This window comes from Harpia harpyja, chromosome 4 (assembly GCF_026419915.1).
Source record: "Harpia harpyja isolate bHarHar1 chromosome 4, bHarHar1 primary haplotype, whole genome shotgun sequence".
Classification (NCBI taxonomy): domain Eukaryota; kingdom Metazoa; phylum Chordata; class Aves; order Accipitriformes; family Accipitridae; genus Harpia; species Harpia harpyja.
The window spans coordinates 65,945,198-65,970,700 of record NC_068943.1 but is presented as its reverse complement, the minus strand read 5'-3'; the positions used below and the strand labels follow the sequence as shown (position 1 = coordinate 65,970,700).

The 25,503-nt window shown below is 43.6% G+C and overlaps 1 protein-coding gene across 1 annotated transcript in view; it reads left to right on the top strand.

The window, feature by feature from the left end:
- TXLNB (taxilin beta) overlaps positions 1 to 24,948 on the top strand; it is a 38,346-nt gene extending 13,398 nt beyond the window's left edge. The window contains exons 5-10 of the mRNA XM_052784531.1: positions 6,033 to 6,227; positions 7,927 to 8,046; positions 13,305 to 13,379; positions 19,131 to 19,223; positions 20,355 to 20,450; positions 21,543 to 24,948. Of these exons, the coding sequence (XP_052640491.1) occupies positions 6,033 to 6,227; positions 7,927 to 8,046; positions 13,305 to 13,379; positions 19,131 to 19,223; positions 20,355 to 20,450; positions 21,543 to 22,355 (1,392 nt within the window). The 3' untranslated portion in view covers positions 22,356 to 24,948. The remainder of the gene's footprint in view (positions 1 to 6,032; positions 6,228 to 7,926; positions 8,047 to 13,304; positions 13,380 to 19,130; positions 19,224 to 20,354; positions 20,451 to 21,542) is intronic.
- The last annotated feature ends 555 nt before the right edge of the window (positions 24,949 to 25,503 follow it).

Here is a 25,503-nt window from a genome sequence, read left to right as displayed (position 1 = left end):
GGACTCACAGAAGGCTGGTGGGCATTTTCATGTAATTTGGGCACTTGGGCATTTTCAAGTGATCTGTGAGGGTTAGTCAATCAGGACATTTGCCTCAAGACATCAAACCTCAAGACAGGAAGAATGGCAACACTGTTTGTGGAAGTTGTTGGGATTATGAGAATCAGTTCAAAAAGGAAATTTTCAGGAGTGTCAGAAGGCTGGGATCCATATGCCATGTCTGCCTATTGCTTGGTGCCTCACGCCATTTAAATGTGAAATCTATAATATGATTATGCTTCTTGAAAAATTTTAGGTTCAAGAAGCATATTTCTGTTGTGATCTTCCTTTTTTTCCGAGTACATGTTAGTGATAGTGGTGGTATTATACAAAAAGCCTCTGCTTTGATCTATTCAAAATCCTTCTTTATGGGGATATAGTTTTGTATAGAATTACACATATGAATTGTCAGCAGCAAGAATTTCACCTGATATAACCTCTATTAACTGTAACAGATTTTCATTCATTTCCACCAGCTCAGGAGCAGGCCTTCAGGGTCTAGCTCTGACTTGCATTGTACATTGGTAAGAATATAGCTGGGAGGGGGAATGGCCACATGTACACTCAAATTGTGCACTAGTAGAAAGACAAAAGCAGTTTAACAGATAGTTAGGAAAACTAGAAGCAAATCTCTGTGTGCTCAGTTATAGTAGCACAAAACGGGTAGTGCCAATTAAATTTGTGCCTGTCATTTGTGCCAGACCTAAGCTATACCTCGATATTGATCCACACTTCCTTGGAAGCATTCAAGGCCAGGTTGGATGGGGCTTTGAGCAACCTGGTCTAGTGGAAGGTGTCCCTGCCCATGGCAGGGGGGTTGGAACTAGATGATCTTTAAGGTCCCTTCCAACCCAAACCATTCTATGATTCTGTGATTCTGTGATTCTATTATTTACCGGACCATCATTGGGCAAAATCTTTCACCAGAAATACAAGCCAATATTAAAGTGATTTAAGAGTACAGTGTATAGTGCTTTGCATGGACTTAACTGAGATTTCTAAAACAAGCAAATCATATCAGTGGAACAAATCAGTAGAAACTGGGCTATAGAGGAAAACTAATCATATTTGGAAAACATATCTGGAACAGGTTTTGTTGAATTCCTCACACAATTTCGCAGCTACCATATGCTTATTAATCTCACTACTAGAAAGCATGATTTTTCCTTTCTCTTTGCATATAAATACTTCATTACACATTTCATCTTTACGTTCAGGGAAGTCTCTTTCCAACATCTTTCCACTTGTTGGACTGTTTTACTTTGGGATTAGGTCCCCTAAATAAACGTATCAATTTCAGACTCAGTTCTGATTTTTATCCTGTACCTATGCCAGGTGAGCCAGGAAAGGTACCTGCGCTGACCTTGTAGTAGGAAGAAGTGTTCAAATTTTGGCCACTTCTTTCTAAGAATTTGGAGACCTTTTAAGAAACCCTGAATACTAGCTTTCCTCTGGTTCCTGTGCTTTCAGTTTAAAAAAAACAAAGTTAAATAAGATAGTATGCAGAATGAATGAGGATTAAATTAATAAGCAAAGGCATTCAATATCTTTATCTGGTTTTGCCTCTCTAAGAATTTTAACATAACTCTTGGAATATTTGCCTTTAAGCTTTAGCTCCTCGAGATCTGTGAATCTCCAGAATCTCATCTTTTGTTTATTCAAATGAGTGCAATTTTTTTCGCTTATGACTGTACTGAGAGGGCCCCAAACAGGAGAATCCATCAAATGTTATTTTTAAAATCTCCTGCTTAAGTAATTTTTATTTTGGTTTTGGCAGGACAGAGAAGCTGATTCATAATTTTTTAGCACTTGGGCTTAGCGCTTCTGCTTATGTTCCAAAGCGTGGAAACTAAAAACTGTAGGAGATTGTGTCATTTCAATAGCAAAGGAGAAACCTGGCCTGTCCAGATCATGAACCTCCTCTGACTTGCCATGTGGTACATTATATGCACATCACGTCATGTAAATGTCGTCTTCGCTCATCTGGTGTGTGGAATTCCCATTAACTGGAGTTCGGTGCAGCCAAGAGGTGATGAATATGCAATGCAGAGCTGTGCTGAAAATCCGCAGGGCAGATCAGAGAAGAAAAATTTCGGGTTAGTATTGGATACTGGCCTCAAAATCTGACTTACTTACAGTCCAGCTATTCAGATTTCCTTGAAGTTACACTTCATAGCAGAAAACAGATGTTTAATTTTCTCTCCAAGAAAAGTGGAATAAATGTTTGTGAAATAGCAGAATGTGTTCCCACTGCAATAGAGAGTAGCTCTGCTAAGACCAACAGCAACTCCTTTCTCTGCATGGTGTTCATGCTCTGCCAATTATCTGACAGGTTGGTGGCTACTTAGCATCTTGTAGTGACATGAACATCCCAGGTCCTTTGTCCTTCCTGCTACCGGGCATTAAGAAATGACTTTCATACAAATGTCACAAAAGTCAACAGCTTCGATTATGGGCTCAGCTCCAAACTGGCTCAGACTGTGGTGCCTGGGAATGAAGAGAAAGGTTCATTGAAAATGAGGAGTCCACGCTCATGTCGTCTCAGCTGATAAGACTTCAGCAGACCAGCGGTCTTCTTGGGTTGCCCCAGAGAGGAATGAGGACCAGAGACAATCCTGCCCTTCAATTTGCAAATTATCTCACATTCCAGTGATAAATCCCAGACTGCAAAATATCCTTGTCTTAATTTTACAAGGTTTTACTTAACGCGTTCTTACATTTTTGGCAGTAAAACAAGAGTGGTAGCAGTATTGCAGTAGGACACAAGAATGAATCTTCGATAGGGTAGATATGGAGCACAAAGATTAAGAAAGGGCAGAGGAAAGGGAACAGTAGTTTATGGCTGGACTTTAGTCTTCAACAAGTGGAAATCTAAAAAGAATTTACAATGCTTTATTTTTCCCACTAAGAACACTTAACACTTAACACTGAACACTTAATTTAATACTATTAAAAGAATAAGCACAGAGCGAAGCAGCTGACAAGGCCAAGCATGGTTTGCATGTTATGAATTCACCATGATGATGCTGAGAAGTCACTACCCCAAACACCCTCTGCTCTGCTCCCTACAGCCAAGCAAGCCGGGAGCTCTGGACTCCGCACAGCTGCTTCAGCTGCAACAGCAGTAACACAAAACAGAAGTCAGTCTTCAAGCCTCCAATTTGGGGGAAAACTTAAGGATCTTACTTTACACTATGGGGTCTTGAAATGGGAAGGACTAAGGAATCTATTGGAAAAAAGTGCATTTTCACAGCTTACGGGGAGAGGTATAAGCAAAGAGTTGGGGCTGTAGCCTTGTGATAACAAAACCTGGGTGATGCCGATGATTTGGGGTTTGCCAGACTGCCAGCACACAGAGGCACTGAGGCACAGGGGGTTTTGTTCCTTCCACAGGGATGAGGCAATGCCTGCAGGTCTCTGCACAGTGCCATAGCCAGAGCTGCTTTTCTGTTCAGCCCGCTCCTCGCACCCACACCCACCCTTAGTCTGGAACTGGGATCTCAAGGATTTAACAAATCACTGCCATTTTATGAGGGACTCTGAGGAGCTCTCTGGGACACACCCCAGCCCCCCCCAGCCCCCCCCCCCCCCCAGCAAATATGCTCCTCAAATACCTTTTTCTCCGAAGCAGAAGAGGTTGAGAGAAATACTGTGCCCTGCAACTAAATGCTTCCTGGCTCAGTGTCTTTGACCATGAATCTCTGTATCATCTCTGTGTTCTTTATAATTATTCTACCTCAGAGGAGAGGATGAGCAGGAAATAAGTTCCTCTGAGTAACACATGCATGGGTTGGTTTTTTTTTTTTACATTTGCATGATTGCTACTCTCAGGATGTCTTGTTTCACCTTGTAACAGAACTGTTCGGTGTGACGTACACATAATCCACCAATTTTTTGTTTTACATTCAGCTGGATTTATTGCTCCAGAGAGCTTTAAATCACAGCAGGGACACGTTATAACACCATTTGGTCCACTGAAACAATGAAGTGTTTTAGAGGAAGGATGTTTTGAAGCCATAGAAATAGGACTCCAGACATGCAAGTTCGATTTGTCACTCTGTCTTTGACTTCTCGAGGTGAAAGCACTTGGTCACTCCCTGCTCAGGGCTGCACCTATACAATGGAGAACTAAGAGGCATGAGCAGTTTTTTAAACAGTATATTAGAGGTAAAATGGAATTCTGACTTGACCAAAACTATCTAGGAATTCAAGTTAAATTTGGCAAAGTCTCAAACAAAAATAAAAAGGACAACATTGTTTGTAAATATCCGCTTTCAAAAGAAAATTCAATGTTTCATTTTGGGAATGCTAAAGCAGTTGATTTAAAACACCTTCTGAGTAGCATTTTTAACTCTACTTTGGAACAGCATTTCTGTTTCAATATTGTACTAAAAAGAGTTAAACAAAAAGTAACTGCAAACAGAACACAGCTCAATTTCTGGCCAAGCAAAATGTTTCAGGCTAAATCAAAATCATTCTCATAAATGAAAAAGAAAATAAAATTAGATTCCTTCTCTTTCACCCTGCTGCACATTTGTCGTGTGTCCGGTTTCCAATCGAGGTACTGAACCAGGACCCCCCCACGTAATTTGCCCACCTGCATCTGAAATTCTTTCTTCCTCTTAAGAGTGAGAGTCCTTGTGGGCTCACATTTTGTTTTACTCTATTTGTGAGTACACACATGTGTTCTTGTGTAAACCGAGAGCACAGCAGGGCTTCATGGTGATTTCTGTGTACTACGTTATTATTAGCACTAATGGCTCCAATACTTTCCTCCCGTCATCCAAGGCATTGTCACCTCTATCACTCCCCGGTCAGCAAAAGGACAAATGTTCCCTACCATGAACAGCCGTTGTCCAAGATCAGGATTGTGCTGTGCATGCTAAGTAGAAATTGGGTCATTTGGTATTCGCCTTACTTTAAGAGTAGGGCCTGAATCAACACCTTTTATGTCACATTTATGATTTAAATTATACCTCAGAGTCAGCTAAGGCTTTATTCAAGTATATTTATAGAAAATATCCATATGCAGTGTTATAAGAGATTTTTATGTAGATGACTATGCTAGTTGAAACCTTATTAGAGTATGCCATTTGCATGCTGTGGAGTGGGTTCTTAATGTGATTCTGGCATGATTTGTAACTACAGCAGATAAGGTCCTAGCCACTGTACACCAGGATTACATTGCCCAGAAGGGCAGACTGCCCTGGAAGCAAATGAGTAGGGAACAAAAATAGTCCATATTTCTGGATCCAAAGCAATGAATCCATATTCTTTTTGCATTGTCTTTTATGTAAACAAATCCAAACCAGAATTTCAATAATTGGTAAAAAAAAAAATCCATTGATTTTTCCCCAGGCAAATTTCTGATTCTCTGCTTTGTTTCTGTAAGAAACAGCCCACAAGCTTTCCTTGATTCCACAGCCTGATAAATTAGTGCAAATGTTGGTGTCAGTTAAAAAGTTAGGGAAGGAAAATTGAGGAATTGGGAGGGATTCTACAGAAAGTGATCGTTAAAAATGAAAAACCCAGACACCATAAATTTGATATGAGGATTCCTAGTTAAAAGGAGGCATTTTAAAGGGTGAGTTTTTAATTCAATCAAACAGAATTTCGATAAAAGAGCTTTTAATTACTTCCACTAAATATCTTCTTCCAAAGCAAAAGCTGTGCTGCGGTATCATGAATCAAGACATGCATGTATGTCCCCTTTTCCAGGCTTGCTTTGATCTGAAACTCTGCTCTACATCCATCTTTATAAATGCAAATTCTTAGTTCCCTAATTTTTTCAAGGCCACTATGTAATTTGCTCTGTAAATTTAGAATCATGCCTAATGCTGGAGCAAATGAAAGCAAGAAAATCTCCAAAGAGGAATGCAAACATGTATAATCCTTCAAAGGGAAGCCTTATGCTACTCTGAAACAGTCTCTTTCTGGAACCGCTTATTATGCGTCTTTCTTACATGACTGCGTTCTCTCCCATTTAACAACAGGAGGAGACAATTCAGCGGGCACGGGAGGAAGATGAGAAGAGGAAAGAAATAACTAATCATTTCCAGGGCACGCTGAGTGAAATCCAGGCTCAGATCGAGCAGCAAAGCGAGAGGAACATGAAGCTCTGCCAGGAGAACACGGAGCTGGCGGAGAAGCTGAAAAGCATCATCGACCAGTACGAGCTGCGGGAAGAGGTGAGAGCAATGCCCTGGCTGCCCGTGGGGACGGGCAGCAAACCCGGGGGAAAGCAGAAAGCGTTGCCAGCCTGTCTTCCCGGCTGGCTATCGTTCGGGTGTCTCATGGAGGTAACGAGGGTAGCCCCCGCCACGCTTCGCCGTCTGAGCGGGACTAGGCATGCAGCAAGCCCGCCGGACTCTGCGTGGCAAACTCTGCGGGCAAGGAGTTGCGCAGGTCAGCACCCTGCCTGCGGCACCCACGGCGGCCTTGCTGCTGGGGGGAGAGGAACCGAGGCACCCGGGCAGCCAGGTGTGCCAGCTGCCTGCTAAGCTGCCCCCCCGGCCCCTTCACAGCTCCCCCAAATCCCCGGGGACCTCCCCCAGCACCCCTTTCCTCCTTCCCCCCAAGTCGCCACCGAGCATGTCCCAGCTCCCATCTTTTTGGACAGCCCGCTTTGCTGGAGACACCAAATACGCTTTTGTTCCCTTCAGACACAGGTTGCTGGGAAGGGCTCTGATGCAAATGCTTTGACTCTTCCCCAGAAGCAGAAAAGATAAAGGAGGCCCTTTGCATTGGCATAGATTCTTCTTTGCAGGCACAATGCTCACCATAAGACCTAGCAGATAATAGATAGATGGGAAATTATTCTTTCTGTAAACATTAGAGTTGGTCAGAAAATCTTGACACAAAAAAATCCCTCCAGTAAAATCCCAAACTACCTTTTTTTTCTATTTTATGACAAACACTAACAAATATCACAATGGGTCTTTTTATTGTTTCTAAATACGTTTACTGTGAGCCTCAGTGCAATCAGACAACTTTATCATACTGAATAAAACATAAGTAATCTGTCCTTACAATCTGGAATGCCCGATACGAGACATGCATTCCAAATCTGTTGCATCATGTATGAAGTCTTATGCTGAATGAAGGAAATGTGTGTTTCTGTCTGGTAGTTTCTATGAGAAGAAAATGTAAAGCAGAGGGATGCGCTCAGAATATTTGCTCCTGTGAATTTTATCTAAATGAATCAAGAGTGAAGAGGGCTATCAGCAACATTTACCTCCTGAAGGTCACCATGGAGCCAGATGTTTTACAGGCCAGAGGAGGCCTCTGGTTCATCTGGTCTGATCTCCTCCACATCCCCACTCATCTACTTTCACCCACGCCCTCCAAGCCCACACTGTGCATGTGCGAGCAGAGCAAAGGAGATGTATGGGGCTCGTATTTACAGAGTGTGGCGTGAGCTGTGCACATGCTCCCAAGTACTGCAGGTGCAGGTGCAATGTGTCTTTACACATTTATCCACACAGTGGCTTAGATCCACTGGCCACTTAACAGCTCAAAAAAAAGTGTCCCCCCCTGCATATTTATTATTGATGAGCAATTATTTGATCTTCAGTTATATTAGATTATACTGATGACTTCATATGTAGATGGTAGAACTAAGCAAAGATGCTAAGGCTTTTTTTTTTTTTTTCCCTACAATAAATCAAAATAGATAATGTAAACAGGTTTCCCTTCCCATGCAAATTCTGGCACGGTTTGTTCTTATCAGTGCTGTAGCTTTTTAGTAATTGCGATAGGTTGGGAGCCTTCCTGTTTTCCAATATTTTTGTCTTACGAGCGTTCCAGTAGTTAGCTGTACATGCATGAGCATGAAGGTCTGTGTACACAATTAAACCTGCACATTCAGCGGAATTTATTTTTTTACAGCACCTTGATAAAATATTTAAGCACAGAGAACTTCAACAGAAACTGGTGGATGCCAAGTTGGAGCAGTCTCAGGAAATGATGAAGGAAGCTGAGGAGCGACATCAGAAAGAAAAGGAATACGTACCTATCCTTCTAATCTGTCTGTCTTTTATCTAACTTTGGGCCAAAACGGGCCCTGCATGGTATTTCACTAATATATCGGTTCTTCAGGTCCAAGCTGGGATGCGGTAGCAGAGACGTTTTTATTGCTACTGTCAATGCTCGATGTAAAGGAACAGCCTCTGAAAGGCTGCTTTCATTGGCATTTACAGTTTTTGAAGCAAACTGCAGAGAGGTAGGTTAGAGCACAGACTGCTCTAGCTAACTCACCGTTACTACACAGTTGATTCAACGTGACGTTGGGTCATGTGATGCCATTAGTTTTCAAACGGCTCTGATATTTGATAGTCCATCTCCCCACATGATAAATGAGCACGTTTAAACAATCAGAGAGGAGACCAAGAACAGGAGATTAAAGTGAGATGGCTGAAGGCCGGTACCCCCCCAGGTTCTGAGCCTCCCCAGATGTCCCTCTGTGGGTCTGGTTTTGCCAGCGCAGGAGGCCACAGGAGCTGCTTGCCATGACGGAGCCTGCCCTTCTGTTTGGCAGAGATTCCCCTCCCCGCATTGGTCTGCTAGTGCCTCTTTCATGCAGGAAGGGTCTGGGTCCATTTAGCAGCCTCGTCTGCCGTCCTCCCTACCTGGCAGAGGGGACACCTCTAGCAGGGGGACAGGGGAGAGCAGCTCCAGGCAGGATGTCCCTCACAGGCACAGCTGGGACAGGAGGAGAGCATCCCTCCCTGGTCTCACACATTTTGCGACTCAGTCAGACCAAAATTAATGTTCTAAGGCTGCCTGGAACTTTCGCAGCAATCCTGACATCTACAAAGGATCAGAGTTCAACGCTGACACCTAGTCCTTCTTCTCAGTGGTGACAGCAGCTGAGACTCCTCGGCAGGAGTGACAGGCTCTCATTGGCTGGAAGAAAGCTTTAGTTCTCACCAGTCCTCCAGCTAACTCAGGAGCAGCATGAGAGAGCACTAAAGAGAGGATATTCCTCTCCTCCCCATATCTGGAAAGAGATACATTAGCACAAGCATGGCCAAAGTATCATAAAATATGGATGAAAATGCAGGGCTCTAAGCCCTGTGGATAGAGCACAAGGGAAACACAGCAAATATCTCTTACCAAAAATTGCCCGTAAGAGCATTTACCCTCTTTCTCTGCACTGATGTTGTGGCTGAGACACCCAGTCCTGCTCAGCTTTACTCCCAGCTAAAGACTGAGGGGGAAGAGGAGCTGGGGCTTCTCCATGTGCAGATCTGCATGTCACTGCATGACAATTTGTGGTCCAGCTGAGTCCTCCATTTCACTATGGGGCCTATGTAAAGCCGAAACCCCAAATTTCATTCATGACAGTTGATTCTTCGCAGATTCAAACCCCAGGAAACATTTCCAAGAAATCCCTTACAATGACAAAGCAAATTTGGGCTTCCTTTATTGCAGTCGCTGGGAGTTTTGCTACTGAGTACCAGATTTCAGATACTGGAAAAAAAAAAGAAAAAGAAAAAGAAAAAGATGCGAAAGACAGGGCATTAGCTCTGTGGAAAAGTCACATAGAGAGCTTTATGTCAATGACCTTTCTTGCTGTGCCTCACAGAACATGAGTTTTGGGTCTGCCCTTTGCCTCTGACTGGCCCTGTTGCTAGCCAAACCTTCTTTGTGTATTTTATCCAGAACTCATATGCACAGTTTTGTTATTTTTATTTCTTCTAAAGCAATGAAAGTCATCGCCATCTACATTTGGGAGTGGGAGATTCTCTTTGTGGCTTTGCTGTATGTATGACTAGCACCTATGAAATAACAGGTTCGAAAACAAGCTACAGAGCCTTTAAGTAGTGGGTGTATAATGATATGCACCATGTACAAAGAATGTTTTTCACACTGTCCAAACTAATGCTTAAAAACCCTGCCTTTGAGGTAGGCTGGTGATGTATGGCTAACATCACCTCAGAGCAAGGTAGATCTAGCTGAAGAACTGAAGAGACTGGCCAAAAGCCATGCAATGAGTCAAGGCACAATTAGCATGTCATGATTCATCACAGGTAGCCCAGCACCCAGAGTGCTGGCCTACACTTGTCTCCCACCTCAATCATATTGCTAGGTGCTTAGTTCCACCCACCCAGCTATTGTGCTAGTGTCTGTGGGAGTAATGTATATATATGTATGTATGAAATCAAGGTGTTTTTGATGGAGTCCTCTCCTTTAGCTGTATCTCTCTCCAGCTCAGTAATGTGCAAAGTCAGAGCCTTACAGCATTTCAGCATCCTGTCATTTGAGGGAAAGGCTTTCAGAACTATATATCAATTCTTTCCATATCATTTTTTTATATCCCTCTGCATGACATTTGCTGCAGGATTTTGAAAATGTCTTTAAATGAATTTTTTGTTTGTATTCTTTTATCTATTTGATTACTCCTTGAAGGCTCACTTTGATGTCTTCCTATGCAGTTCTTCCATGTAGAAATCTTTGCCCCTATATAAAACTTCTTTACCTCAGACAAGGAGAGATGTCCCCTCCTGCAGCCTCTGTACATCACATCTCAGTAGGCAGGTCATCTCATTGCTTACACATGCAACTAAGAATGTAATTCCCTATATAAAGAGCTATGGTTCATACTATGTAGCCTTCCCAAAGGGTCAACTCTATGTAAGGATGCAATTTTACTATCATCCCATAACTGGTCAGCACTACTAGGACTTCCTCCATATATCATACATTTTTAGCGCTTGTAATACAAACTTTGATGTGAAATTAATTGCAGTTTAAAGCCTCCATGGCTTTCAAGTACATGACTGGAAGGTATTGATCAGATTTCTACATAACTGGAATTTGCAGAGTCTGGCAGCAAAAAGGGAAGGTTAATTTTCATTAAGCCAGTCCCTAGCTCGATGTCATTAAACGGGAATGTATGTTCTTGGGGACTGGCTTTTTTTAGTCCTGAGCATGATGTGACTGTCTGGGCCTCCAGCAGCTATCACAGCTCTAATAATATAGTATAATATCACCACACTTCACTGAAGTGCTGCTTTGTAAACACCACATGCAATATTTATTCATTTCTTTATACTTCAGCCTCCTTGTTACCACTTCATAGCCTATTAATAAATCTATCAGTTCTCCTGATTCGTTTTCTCCCCGCTTGGTGTTTGCCGATGACCTCAGGCTGCATAAGAGCACATGCTAATTTGAGCAAGCCTCTCTGTGGCTTGCTTCCATTACAGAAGAGTGTATTAACTCTTGGATTTTTACTGGCTGCAGAAGCTATGTGGGGCAATAGGAGAGAAGAAGGATTTCATTACCAGGCAAAAGAAGCAACTTTTCTTTGCCTTTTCTGTCCATCTCTTGTGCTGTGGCAGAAGACATGGTGCAGGAGGTGGGACCTTTTCATTGTCCCAGGCACACTGGGTACGAAGGTAATCCTAGCTGAGATTTAAGCAGTACAGATAAAAGCCCAGTTCTTGGAAGTAATGACTGGCCTAGAGACTGGGTAGCTCTGAAGGTTTTCAAAGCACTTTTCATTAGATATCAAAGAAACGTGAAACTTAAAAATCCAGATTTCATCCAAACTTAAAAAAAATTAATTATGTTTGTGTGTGTAAAACATACCCTCTCCCAAGAAAACAAATGCATGAACTGAGGCTCATTTAACCTAGGCCTACTGATACCATCTCTTTTTACTTGCTGTGACACAACCTATTTGAAATTTTAGCCAACAAGATCTAAACTCAAGAATTTGACTTATCTCCATTGAACCAAACATCAAATTAAATTCTCAAAATAAATATTAAGAGGCAAGTATAAAACAAACAGAACGTGGTATTTCTTCATACAATGCATACTTGAGCTGTAAAACATTCTTGTCTAGGAAATTGTAGATGGTAAAAATTCAATGGGTCCATATCAAAAGGCCAAATTGATGGAAGAAATATTTTTCTAGACCTTATATATATATATATATATGGGCAACAAGTCTAATTCAGATAGTCTTTGTGCCACAAGTAGCTAGAGACAGGGAGGGAATTCATTATGTTGTTCAGTCAGCATTTGTAGGGTACACCCTCAGCTCTTTTGCCAGGTGATATTCAAGTAGTTTACATGTGTTATTTCCAACAAAATGGTTAGAATAAAAGTTTTTACTAGGGATCAAATACATTTTCTGCATGTGGTTCTACTCACCTTTCACCTCCAATATGAGATTAGGATCTATTGACTTACACAGTACTTTTATTTTCAGTATATTTTCAGAGCCCAACTGTGCTATTTTAAACAGTACAATTTAATCCAACAGAAGGAAGTCCTGGGGTAAACTAACTTGTTTATATCTCATTTCTCAAGCTATCATTAGCATTCTTTTTCTAAAATACATTTGGCCTAGCCAGTAAAATGCTTTATAAATGTTTGGTAGGTGATAGGCACATTTCTTTAACACTTCAGTAAATGTTTCCTGCTTTCAGATTAAACCAATTGCTAGAATATTACTACGTACTTTGGAAGTGCTGACTCAGAACTGCAGTCTGGAAAAGTCTCTGTACACCTCATTTGTACAATTCATTCAGCCTCGACTGACCCTCCCATCTGCAGCCTGCACATCAGAATGTCATTTTGCCAAATACCTTGAAGTAGGGAATCATATCTTCCCATGAGCAGCCAGGGATGCAACTGCAGTCGAGCTCTTCCTGGGCTGCCTGCTTGATCTAAGTGAGGCATTTATCACCCTTAGCTGGGATTCTGCACTGATGGCATGTCAATGCAAATGGAGCCGAAAGATAACAGACACCAGTAAATGTATGACATTTACTATGCATTCCCTTTCTGAAAGCTCGCAGATTTTTTGAGGCACGTCTGACTGTGACCATGCCTGTATGCCAAGTCCGGGTCATTAATGCAAAAGGGAGTTTGCCTTTCATTGGAGAGCAGGAATTTGGCCAGAGCTGTGCTGAAATGAAAGTGCCAGAACGTATCATAACCACTCTCTAGAAGTCTGTTGAAGATATGGTTAAATACCACACCTTTTAGAACCCACTGTACTGCACACTTCATTCCAAGTAGGTTTTGAACTCCTATTCAAATATGCCTTTCGAAACCAAATGCCCCGTTCAACGTCTCAGGATAGCACTAAATACTCTGTCTTGCCTAACTCCTTTAACTACATTCATCTGAAAGTTAGATCAATCCTCATCAAGGTAGCAGTGGCAGAAGCATATGTAGCTGGAGGATGAGGATTTCCAACTGATGAACTAGGGACCTAACAATTTTCTCTCTGTTGCCCAAAACAGCTCCTGAACCAAGCTGCAGAATGGAAGCTCCAGGCCAAAATGTTAAAGGAACAAGAGACTGTCCTGCAGGCACAGGTGAAGTAGGAGAGGTGATTGCATGGTGTGCCTTTGTTTCCCAGTTTTTAACCCATGAGGCACGTTCCAGGTAAAGTATCCAAACTACTTGCTATGTATTCCGTCTAGCCTCATTCTACATCCCATAGACTATTGCAAAGGAAACGGGTTATTTTCAAGCCAACTGTAAGGTAACGCCCATACTGCAAATCATACTGTGGCATGTGAGTTGTTTAGTCTGGAGAAGAGAAGGCTCTGGGGACACCTTATTGCAGCCTTTCAATATTTAAAGGGGGCTTATAATAAAGATAGCGAGAGACTTTTTTACCAGGGCCTGTAGTAATAGGACAAGGGGTAATGGCTTTAAACTGAAAGAGGGTAGATTTAGATTAGATATAAGGAAGAAATTCTTTACTGGAATTTGAAACATTCAATAAAACAATATTACTTGCCAAAGTTACACTAAGAGTCACACTGGAATGAAAGGCAGTAAAAACAAGAAACAGGCAGTATATACTAGACTTCGAGAGCAGTGCAATGATCGACCTTGAATACAAGTGAGAACACAAGATGACATGCTGGACTTTCACATGGAAAAGAGACAGCATCAGTAGATTTTCCTAGACTTACAGAAACAGCCATGTAGGTTTATCTTCTTTGACCTGTCTGTGAGAAAGGTCCCCCCCACCAGAACTTGGGGGGGGAGGGGGATGTCAGTCCTTCAGCACCTCTGCAGCTGCCCATCTCCTCACCCATCAGGAAGCCCCCTCCTAGCCCTTACTCACAGTTGTTCCAGCTTCACCTTTGTAGATGGTCTAATTCCTACCTGTTGAGCAGTCAAGAAAGGCTAGTGTTAAACTGATAACCTAGAAACACGTTAAGAGGGGTTTGGTCCTTCACGTGTTTTTTCAAAGGCTAAGATAAGCTGGTAGAGCACTGAAGAATATCACATAAACTGCTGCTGATACCAGTTTGACAGGTTCTGCAATCAAACCTCAAAGGCCTCCAGCTGAGTCTATCCTGACTGCAAACCTGCTCCCAATTTTCTCAGGGTGGTTTTAATTAAACTTTTATGTTCAGCCAGAAAGAGTTTTGTATGCAGGCAGACCTCTGTAGCCAGTTTAATGAAACTGAAGGTATTGATAAAAGCTAGAATATATTAAGCATACATTTGAAACGGTAAAATTGTTTTTAGAAAAATCCAGTCAAAGAAGTCTGCAAAGGCATTGATAATACATCTGCCCCTTGCAGACTTGTGTAGACAAAAATTAAGTGATCCACTTGCTGGAATGAAACATGCAGTTAGGTGTTCTGCTCAAGTGTGAGAGCTCTGTCACTTACACAGCAGCCTCCATTTGGAATTACTGGGAATAATGACATCATCATTATTATTATTATTATTATTATTTCCAGTATGGTAGCACTGAAGGGCCTCCCTCATGGACCAGATGCCATTGTGCAAGGTGTTGTGCAAGTGCAGAACAGAAAGAGCATAAAGAGGTCTTTGATGCAAACAGCACAAAAGAGCAAATAGATACTGAGAGGAACAGCTGCATAGAAATTATGAGAAGACATTGGTCAGTGAGATAAGGAGAAGCCATAATATAGCCCTCACTGCCTGCTACAGTGGGTGAGATACCACTCCATTTTAGAGGAGGTGATGAACACCCACTGCTTCCTTGAGCCAGAAGGAATCGGGGGACATCAGCTTCATGCCACCCTTTCTCTGGGCAGCACAGTGTGTCTGAGATGGCCAAATCCAGCCCTTCATATGGTGACAGGGATCGGGCACCAGCTGAGGGAATACACCCAAACCATGGTGGTGCTTCCCAGGACACTGCATATCCTCCCCCCGCATATTGCTTAGGCAGACTTTTTTAGCTTCGTGCTTTGAAACAAAGCGAGAAGACGAAAGTCAGCCAAGGCCTTTAATTTTTGGTAGCCAGTGTAGTGCAATCACTGCACTATGGCAACTGAGAAGAACATAACAGGGCCGAAGGGGTACCCTTGCTGTAGCACCCTCGCGGCATGGCAATGCTGAGATGCCCCCCACTTCCCAAAGCCTTGCACTTCCAAGTTCTCACCTGGCAGCAGCGCTGCCTCCCCTCTCCCTGCCCACGCTGTCAGGGGCACTGGGTGGGTGGTGGGCAGCAGCAAGCGGGTCCTCATCTCCCTAACCGAGGAGCACAAGTGCATGCTCCTAGTCAGAGACAGCTCTCACAGCCTGTTCCCAGGCACTATGGAAACATTTCTTATTCAAATTTTGTAGAATCATAGAATGGTTTGGAAGGGGCCTTAAAGATCATCTAGTTCCAAGCCCCCTGCTATGGGCAGGGACACCTTCCACTAGACCAGGTTGCTCAAAGCCTCATCCAACCTGGCCTTGAACACTCCCAGGGATGGGGCATCCACAGCCTCTTGGGGCAACCTGTTCCTCACCACCCTCACAATGAAGAACTTCTTCCTTACATCTAATCTAAATCTACCCTCTTTCAGTTTAAAGCCATTACCCTTTGTCCTATCACTACATGCCCTTGTAAAAAGTCCCTCTCCAGCTTTCTTGTAGGCCCCCTTTAGGTACTGGAAGGCTGCTGTAAGGTGTCCCCAGAGCCTTCTCCAGGCTGAACAACCCCAACTCTTCATAGGAGAGGTGCTCCAGCCCTCTGATCATCCTCATGGCCCTCCTCTGGACTTGCTCCAAGAGGTCCATGTGTTTCTTATGTTGGGGGCCCCAGAGCTGAACGCAGTGCTCCAGGTGGGGTCTCATGAGAGCAGAGTAGAGGGGCAGAATCACCTCCCTCGACCTGCTGGTCACACTTCTCTTGATGCAGCCCAGGATGTGACTGGCTTTCTGGGCTGCGAGCGCACATTGCTGGCTCATATTCAGTCTTTCATCCACTAACACCCCCAAGTCCTTCTCCTCAGGGCTGCTCTCAATCCACTCATCGCCCAGCCTGTATTTGTGCTTGGGGTTGCCCCGACCCATGTGCAGGACCTTACACTTGGCCTTGCTGAACTTCATGAGATGTGCACGGGCCCACCTCTCAAGCCTGTCAAGGTCCCTCTGGATGGCATCCCTTCTCTCCAGCGTGTCGACCGCACCACACAGCTTCATGTTGTCAGCAAACTTGCTGAGGGTGCACTCAATCCCCAACAACTTAAATTGCAGAAGCTATTCTTGGTGCTATGGTACTGCCTAGGGCCCCAGCTGAGATCAGAGCTTGCCCTGTTCAAACCTGAAAGGTTTTTAATCTAATTAAACAATAGGCAAATGTTGGAAGGGAAAAGCAGAGACACAGAATTGAAGTGAGTTTTTTTAAGACAATGGCTCTGGGCTAGGACCCCCGGTTTGCTCGCTTCCATCCCTGCTCTCTTGCCTGGCTTTGGGATGCTCAGGCATTTCTCCTTAGAGCCATGATGTCTATTCCCAATGACTCACTTGGTATCATTGTCCCGCTTACGCTGTGGCACTCGGGCTGCTAAAACAAATCCCTCTGAGTTTCTGTTTATGCATAGGTCACAGCTCTGGCTACAGCCTAGTATAAATACACACACGCGAGTTTCACGTCAGCTAGCTCCGACACGGGCACCACAGAGCTCTGCATGGATTAATCTCCCATGCCTTCATCCAGCTCAGCAGGGAAGGGCTGCAGCCAGTGCCGTATTCACAGCCACTGAGACCGTAACTACCTAGTTTAAACTTAGCGCGGGCACATCCACAGTACACTGCAGTTATGGCCATGACAAGGGGCATAATATCAACTAGCCAGAATGAACATGAAACATAATATAACCATATCTGATTTCAAAATCAGAATTAAACCCAGCCCACTATTAGCAACATTTTCTAAATTGTCTTTTCCTCAGTAACTGAAGAGTAGTATCAGGGGAGGGGGTGCGTTTGCTGGCACCACACAAAATAAAAGCTCCTAGCTAATCATTTAGTCAGCTCCCCGCCAGTGCGGAGAGGGCAGCTAGCCTCCAGCCAGATGCCTGAATACTGCAGGCTGTTCTTGAATGTCCCATTGCTCTGCGCCCACCCTGCCTCAGCCACTGCATGTTACACCAATGACTCTTTTTCTAATGAGAGCTGTCAGGCTGGACAGATGAAATGTCCGATCACCTAAACACTGCTGAGGGTGCTCTGGCACCAGAAGGAAGTGGGTGAGTTGGAGCTGGTCTTCTTTTCCAAAGAGCAGATAACCATGCTTTATCTATATAGTGTTCTGCATGATTTTGGAGCTTTGAAAGTGATTTTCCTACCCAGAAAAAGATGGAAAAAGCAGAAAACAAGAAAATCTTATGGGAAAACTAACCTCAGATCTTTAGAACTTTTTTAAAAAAAAAAATCCACAGATTTTAGATATAAAAATATGGTTTACTGACAAAATACAGCCACAGGTGAACTTTCAGGTGGCTACCAGGTGTAAACTGATAGCAAAATATGGAGCCCTAACAGTCTTAAATGCTGGCACATTGCAGCAGATGTTTTTTCTGCTCTGCTTCACAAAGTGAAGTGAAACTGGCAGAAAAGGCTGGCAGGGGTTTATTTTCTCTGCCTTTGCTGGCTTTGCCCACAGCTGCAGTCCACACGCAGGCTACAAAACAGAGCTGACAAGGTGCCCTCTCAGCTTGCTCAAGCCACAGTGCAGGGATGCAGCTTGAAGGAATCCAGTGCAGGATCACGGCGGTGTGAAACGAAGAGTGGGCTTCGCTCAGTGCTGGGGCTACCGTGCAAGCCAGATAACATAGGAAGGGACCAGAGATGCTCCTCTTCAACGGTGCAGTCCAGTGAAGCACAAGTGCTGCCTGGTGCAGCTCCTGGCAACAGCCTGAGCCACCGAGTGGGGATTGGAAAGATGGAAGAGGGAAAACTGTGGCTGCAGCATGATGTGCGGATGCCTCTCCCCCCCCCCAGCTCGCTCGGACATCAGCAGCAGCGTAGCCAGGGTAGGACCCAGCTCCCAGCCTGGCTTGTTTGGTAATCAAGAAGGCAAGTAACCAGCTGGGCAGCCAGGCTGTACTGAGCTCCTCTGCTAAAGCCTGCCAGAGCTTACTCCCTCAGGTTGAAGTTGGAATTTGGCAATGTCTGCATGGTGAAGCAAGGCTTAGAGCTCAGGCACAGCTCTGACCACGCTGGCTCTCACCTTCAGTTAATCCCACTGCCTGGTCCTGCACAGCATCAGTGGTCAGACCAGCACAGGTTAGTCCCTGCCCATGGACATGGCCCAGGGGTCACATTATCGTTTTCTATTCTGTAGGTCATCCTAGGAGTCCTTTCCTGTAGATGTCAGCCACAATTGTACAAAAAAAAGTATACAGGGCTTGTGAGGAAAGGCAGGGACTGGAAAACTTTGCAGACTTTAATGCTGCCCTCTTGAAGTCTCCACAGAGTTACCAAGGGAAATGTTTTCACAAGTCTCCACTCCTAGGGAATTCTTTTGCTTCTGGCCACCCTGTGTAGAGACACCATAGCTGCAACATTCAGGATAATAGGGCACCCATAATTCCAAGGTCTTTTTAAAATCACTGGCCTGGGTCTTTCTATTCTTCCTCAGTTTACCTTTCTGCAACAGAGGAATCATAGAAGTTTGCAGTCTTAAAAAGATGCAGAGAGTTTCAGTTCCCTGAGGTTTGTGCTTCATGGTCTCGAAACAGAAGCTAATTTCCATATCCAGACACAGTACTTATTTTATTATCTTCTACCAACGTAGAAGTTCACCATCCCCGAGACTCTGAAATTACTGTGGGTTTTTTTCTCTGTTACTGCAGATCACTCTCTACTCGGAAAGGTTTGAAGAATTTCAGAAAACATTGACCAAAAGCAATGAAGTGTTTGCCACGTTCAAACAGGAGATGGAAAAAGTGAGTAGCAGCTCATACCTGAACTCAGTGCTTGAGACTTTCCTTTCAGATTTTGATATTTCTCACTGCAATCATTTTATCTGAGATGGGACCATTTCTGCACATTTTGGAGAACAATCTCATCAACATCCAAATAAGATGTGGGGCACACTCGGCCACCACTGACAGCAGCTTAGACTTCAGCAGTGCAAGCTGAACATTTCACACTCTCAGCTAAAACTGAAATTGCCTGCAAGAATAAACATTTTACCTAATAGTAAATATGCCTAATGTGGAGGTTGGATATAAACCCCTCAGAGATACCAAAGGGGGAGTCTGGAGCAGGATTTGTCAGCCTGTGTCTCCAGGAGTGCTCAGAGCCTCATGGGTGACTGTCAGTGCTACAGAAAGGTTGACATAGGCTACACATCTTCCCACCGGAGCGCGTAGGCAGAGCTGAAGCCCACCAACACCATCCCACCATTAAGCCCAAGTGACTGTTTCCTTGCAGCTGGTGTACTTATTTCCTGTAATGAATGGGAGTGAAAAACCAAACACACCCACATGTTGTACCCACTTTCATAATAAACAATGTTCTGCTCTGCCACCAGGGCCCAAAATCCTGGTGCCCTGATGCAGGCAACCTCTAATGATCTTCACAGAGAGTTCAGTCTGCAGAAAACCAAAGGGAAAGATGGTGCTATTTAGCCGGTGTTGTGTTTTGGAGGTAGTGTAGAGGTGACTAATCCAGAGGGAACTTCCTTGGCAGTGCTGGCTCAGAAGATACAAGCCCTTCTTTAACTTCCCAGCAATCTAACGCTGTGGTCTGGTAAAGGGACAAACAGAATAATGCCACCTTTTCTTTGCCTTTTGTTTTTGTGATAGTTTGTACTCTGGGAGTTGGCTATACTTTTAACCACATAATCAACTGGTTCTACTTTAGGACTACAGACTGCAGGCTGAAAGTTATATGGCAGCTACTTGAAACTAAATCCATCCCTTAACATCATAAATTATTACTTAGCACAGCCACTACAGCTGCTGGTAGCAGAGTTATGAGGACAGCCAAAGACCTGAATAAAAGGGCTGCCCTAATTTCATCTGCAGCATGGAATTCCTGTTGTGATTCAGCTTTTCCTCCTGCTTCTATAGATGACAAAGAAAATGAAGAAGTTGGAAAAGGATACTGCTACATGGAAATCCAGGTTTGAGAACTGTAACAGAGCGTTACTGGACATGATTGAAGAGGTGAGCAGTCTTTCTTCTCAGGATGCACCTCTTCCCCACATAAAGCTTTAACTAGGAGATGAGATGACCTGAAACTGCCAGAAGTCAATGAAAAATTTGTTCTTGAATCTAAGGGTCTTTTTTTCAAGCTACCTTGATAATTAGATATCTTTAAAGAAAAAGACAATCCCAACTGCTGAGGCTTTTAGATTGTGCAGAGACATTCATTACATCCACGAGAAACTGAATTATGTAACTGTGAATTTTACGTGCTCTAAAAATGTGTGATTGTTAATGCTCTCACACAGAAGCAAATTGGCATTAGTTCACTTCACGCTACTTTCTTTCTGCATAAGAGCCTCCACCCAGGGAATTAATGTGCTCTAGCTAATGAACTTTAAATTCACGCCTTTCATTAACTTCCTGTGTAGGCAAACTCTAAGAGCCAAAAGCAAGTACTGTGGCTCACCATAGTTTTAAACATGCTGTCACAGGGGCATTGCAGAGGAAATTCATAAGCGTGTTGGAACTCGTTCAAATAAGATAAGTGGCTGCCTGAAATTTCACCCCAAACTTACACTGAACTCGGACCAGGTCTTTCTGGTTAGTTTTGTAGCTCTGTGCTATTGGCATTTCTATGGGTTTCTGTATCTCTTGTTTCCTCTCTGGGTGTAGAAGCAAGAAAATGTTCCAATTCAGGCTGGTCTCGCAGAACTTAGAAGCAAAATAAGCAAAAATTAGAATACAGCTTGTTTTCCCCAAAATTCACACCCACACCCACCAGAAGTCCAGGCAGGCTTCTGTACGCACATCCACTATGTTCTTCCATCTCTACAGATCATCAACAGCTATTCCTGCAAATATTTTTGAGTGAAATTGATCTGAATCTGTATGGAGAATGCTAATACACTGCAGTAACAGGGGTGAATTTCCTCTCGAAGCTTCTGTACAAAAGACCATAGTTATTGTAGAACAGTTGGTGAAAGCCAGCTGCCTGGCAGAGTCCTGTGAGGGCTGCCTAGATCTCAAATTGTTTCTAAATTGCCAGTTCCACCAATGAATTGCATGCACCCAAACTCAGTTGGCACCTTTGTCTGATGTCTTTGACCACAGAAAGCCATGAGGTCCAAGGAATATGAATGCTTCGTGCTGAAAATCCAGAGGCTAGAGAACCTTTGCCGGGCTCTGCAGGAAGAGAGGAATGAATTGTACAAAAAAATAAAGCAAGCACAATTCCCTGAAGAGGTGAATGGAAATGGCATCTTAGAAGAAGAAGATGACGCTGATACCAGCCCTTCCTCCTCTGAGCAGTCGAGCATTGACCTGCGCACTACTGATGAGAGGATGCTGAAGGAGCTGGCTGAAGCTTTCAGGGTATCCCACAAGGCAGGGGAGTCCCTCCCAAGCAACAGCAGCAATCCAGAGACCTGTGACGCTCAAACATGTAGTGCCATCCCTGTGCCAGAGCTCCCCTCCCCTCTCACCCCACGGTCAGAGGCCGGGAATCACTGTGAGCAGCCCAGCACAAGCACACCAACACCCACTGAACACACGCCAACACCTACTGGGAGCACGCCAGTGCCCAGTGAAAATATGACAACGCCCACCGCGAACGTGCCAAAGCCCACCAAAAGCATGGCTGTGCTCCCAGAAAGGGTGCCAACACCCACAGAAAATTCGCCAATACGTCCCGAGAGCGTGCCAGTACCCACTGGGAATATGCCAAAACCCATTGAAAGCATGCCAGCAACCCCCGAAAACGTGCCAGCACCCACACAAAACATGCCCACTCCCCTTGGGAATATGCCAGTACCCACGAAAAGTCCACCAAAAGCTGCAGAATGTGTGGGTGACCCAGCGGAGCGGTCTGTCCAAGGTCAATCTGCAGAGCAAACAGGGGACACAGACATGGAAGCAGTGGATTGAAGACACTGGTGTGTCCAGGCTTGTCTTCCACAAACCACAGCTCTACTTTGTCCTCTAAATTGATACCTTTTTTTTTTAGAGAAACAAAAAGTGGGTGCTAAAACACACTCACATATCTGTAGGTAAATGTAATGCACTTCTCTTTGCTACCACTCTCCAGTAATAATGGGGCTGCAAATTTTGCTGTCCTTCATCTGCTTGAAGCATAATATTTTCTTAACGATAGGAAAATACAACAAAATTACAGGATCTTTTTTTCCCAGGCATAATGAGTCATCTCATTCAGCAAAATAATTTTAAAGTGTTGAAGTTTCATGTTTCAAAAATCATTGCAATTCACATACATATATTTAAAGACTCATAATTAATTGCATCTATTTGTTATGACGGTGCATAAAAGATGGCCTACATGGACACACAGTGCTTTTAAAAAATGAGGTGAATCTGTAATTACAAAGTAAAATAGTGAAACCATCGATGTGGTGAGCCATATCCAAGCAGAGGTGCAATAACAAAAGGTGAATTTTTGTACAAGTAAACTACCACTCAGCACTGTGGCCTGAACACCCACAAGCTCTTAGCCTTACCTTGAATTGGTCTTTTCTGCTTCATGTTCCAAAAGAGGTTTTGTTTTCAACAGAACTGCAGGGGAGGGGAGATCTTTTCTAGATTCCTCATAAAATGATTGAAAACAGCAGCAATTTCCGAACTGATGGCAATTCCCAAGGTAGGGGTCACAACTCTCTTTCTGCATCCAACAGAAACCTGCTAGTTTGTCATGCTGTTTGGGATCAGGAGCCCAACAGAGGGGCTGACAGCTGTTTCCAGCTCACAAATGAGGTCGGAAATTCAGCAGTTGGTTGCAGATCCCAGCTTCTAGGCCAGGAGCAGAAAGCAGAGTGGAGATACACTAGAAGGTAGCAGGATGTATTCCAGAAGGTACCCCTGAGATCATGCTTCTGAACGGTGCCATCTCTCCCAGTCACAGCCACACGAACCTCTTCGCCACAGCTTCCTCCTGGCCCTGCGGCATGTGCTGATGCTCCCAGGAGAAGGGTGAGCACACTCGCCCGTCGCCCCGTTCATTGGCGTGGAGCACAAGTAAATAGCCCAGATGCAAATAGGTACCAGGAAAGCAGGAATCCCTCTCACAGACACCTTCCAAGACTCGCTACATCCTCATCCCCTCTCTTGCCTAACCAGCTTTTCTTGTCTGCCTGCCAACACACCGCTGCTTAATAATGTAGCCACCTCGTCAGAAACTGGTTGATTCTGGCACCAAGAACAAAGATGAAGAAGGAAGGGGGTGGGAGAGGGTACCTACCCAGACTGCTGTATGGTCTCAAGCAAGGAGATTAAGAAGGCTTTTTGGAAGAAGGCTAAAAAAATCCTGTTGGCACATTTCTTGTTTCTCATGCCCTTCCTCCGAATTCAGTCTAGGCCTTCTGGAATCTGAGCTGGATAGCTTAAGAATTTGAAATGGGCAATTAAACAAGATGTCCAGAGGCTGGAAAGGGAAATGTTACAAGCAAACCAACCCCTGTTTGTAGACGAATCCCAAGAAGCACCTGAAGACAGAGTGACTTACTCAAGCTAGAGATGAAATACAGGTGAACCAAGAGAAAAGACAGCATCTTGGGCAGACCGTGGGAGACTGTGGTCACAGCGTCCTTCCAGCGCACCACCCTCCAGAAGTGGGGTTTAAATATTTGCTTACTGCCAACATGGCCCTCACATGGGTTAAGTATGTCTGTGTCTGCACTGCTTGCTCCAGCCTTTTCGAGAGCTAACCATTGCAGCATACAGAGCATGATTTGCAACAGTTTGTTTTGATATGGCCTTAGGAGTAGCTATTACAGGTACAGTTTTCAAATGTGGATGCCTTATGTTAGATACCAAGACTGACAGGATTTATTTCATGTTTTTAATCACCTGAAAGTAGATCATTCAGTCTTAGTTACCTTAAGCTCCTTTTACAAGCAGTAGAGAAGAATAGGCATCTTTCAAGGACAAGTCATCTCATGGTAAGACTGGCATCCAAGACAGAAGAAATTACTTTCTCTCTGAAGATGCCATTTCTCTTCACTGATTCTAGAGCCAGTCTAAGACAACTAGCTTAAATTTAAAATGTCTTTTATTAGGTGTCTAAATTAGGCAAGATGAATCCCATCAAACGTTCAGATTCCAAGCCCTAAGCGAATGGTCATCTCTGCAAACCAAGCCGGTTATGTGCCTGTGAAAATGTTAACCTATAACAAATCCTTATCCTAAGATAAAGAGTTATACTCACCTGATTTACTTTTTTTAGTTTCCATTGACTTAAGTCTGTAGAAATATAGTTTCTATTACAAGTACGAGTTTTGTTTGTTGTTAGGGTGACTTTTAAAATTAATGCAATTTATATACCTGTTAATGTTTTTTTTTCTTTCTTGGTCTTGTTTGATTCTGTTGCCATTTTAGTAATTACCTGCATGAAACCAACTTCTTTTTCTTCAAGTAGGCCCTTAGAATGCCTTTAATTGTTGAAATTTTCTTATACATTCAAATATTCAATTACATAATAATAATGGTCGACATAGCCTTGCAACTTTAACTGGTTCCATTTTGCATAATCATTATGGTCGCATCTTTAATTACATAATTGTTGCCTCATACCTTCCAACTTCAGCAAGCAGGGAGACAAGCATCCTACAGATAAAAACTTCCTACATAGTCATGATTGATTCTTACAGCATCATCCCTCATGAATAATTACACAGCCTTCTGGGAAAATCACTCCCACTCTATTACACCTTCCTCGTTTTGACCCTTTTAATTCTTGCATCTAAAATGGCACTCATATACTTGCAATTCCTATTACTCTGTGAGTTTCTACCCACATACCTGTTGCTTCTCTTCTTCCATACCATCTACCAACTGCATTTTATCCCAGCAGTTTCCTCCTCATTCTCAGTGCATACATACAACACTGAAAGCACAGGACAGTGATCCTGCCGGCTTTTAGTTCCAGGATTTGGCCTCACGTGTTTGCAAGAGTTGGGAGAAAAAAATTGCAGGGAAAATTCTGGCTGATCCCAGGCTGGATAGAACATTTAGAGTCAAACTATGGGGATGGTTTATGTGTAATCTCCTGGCCTATAGAGCTGTG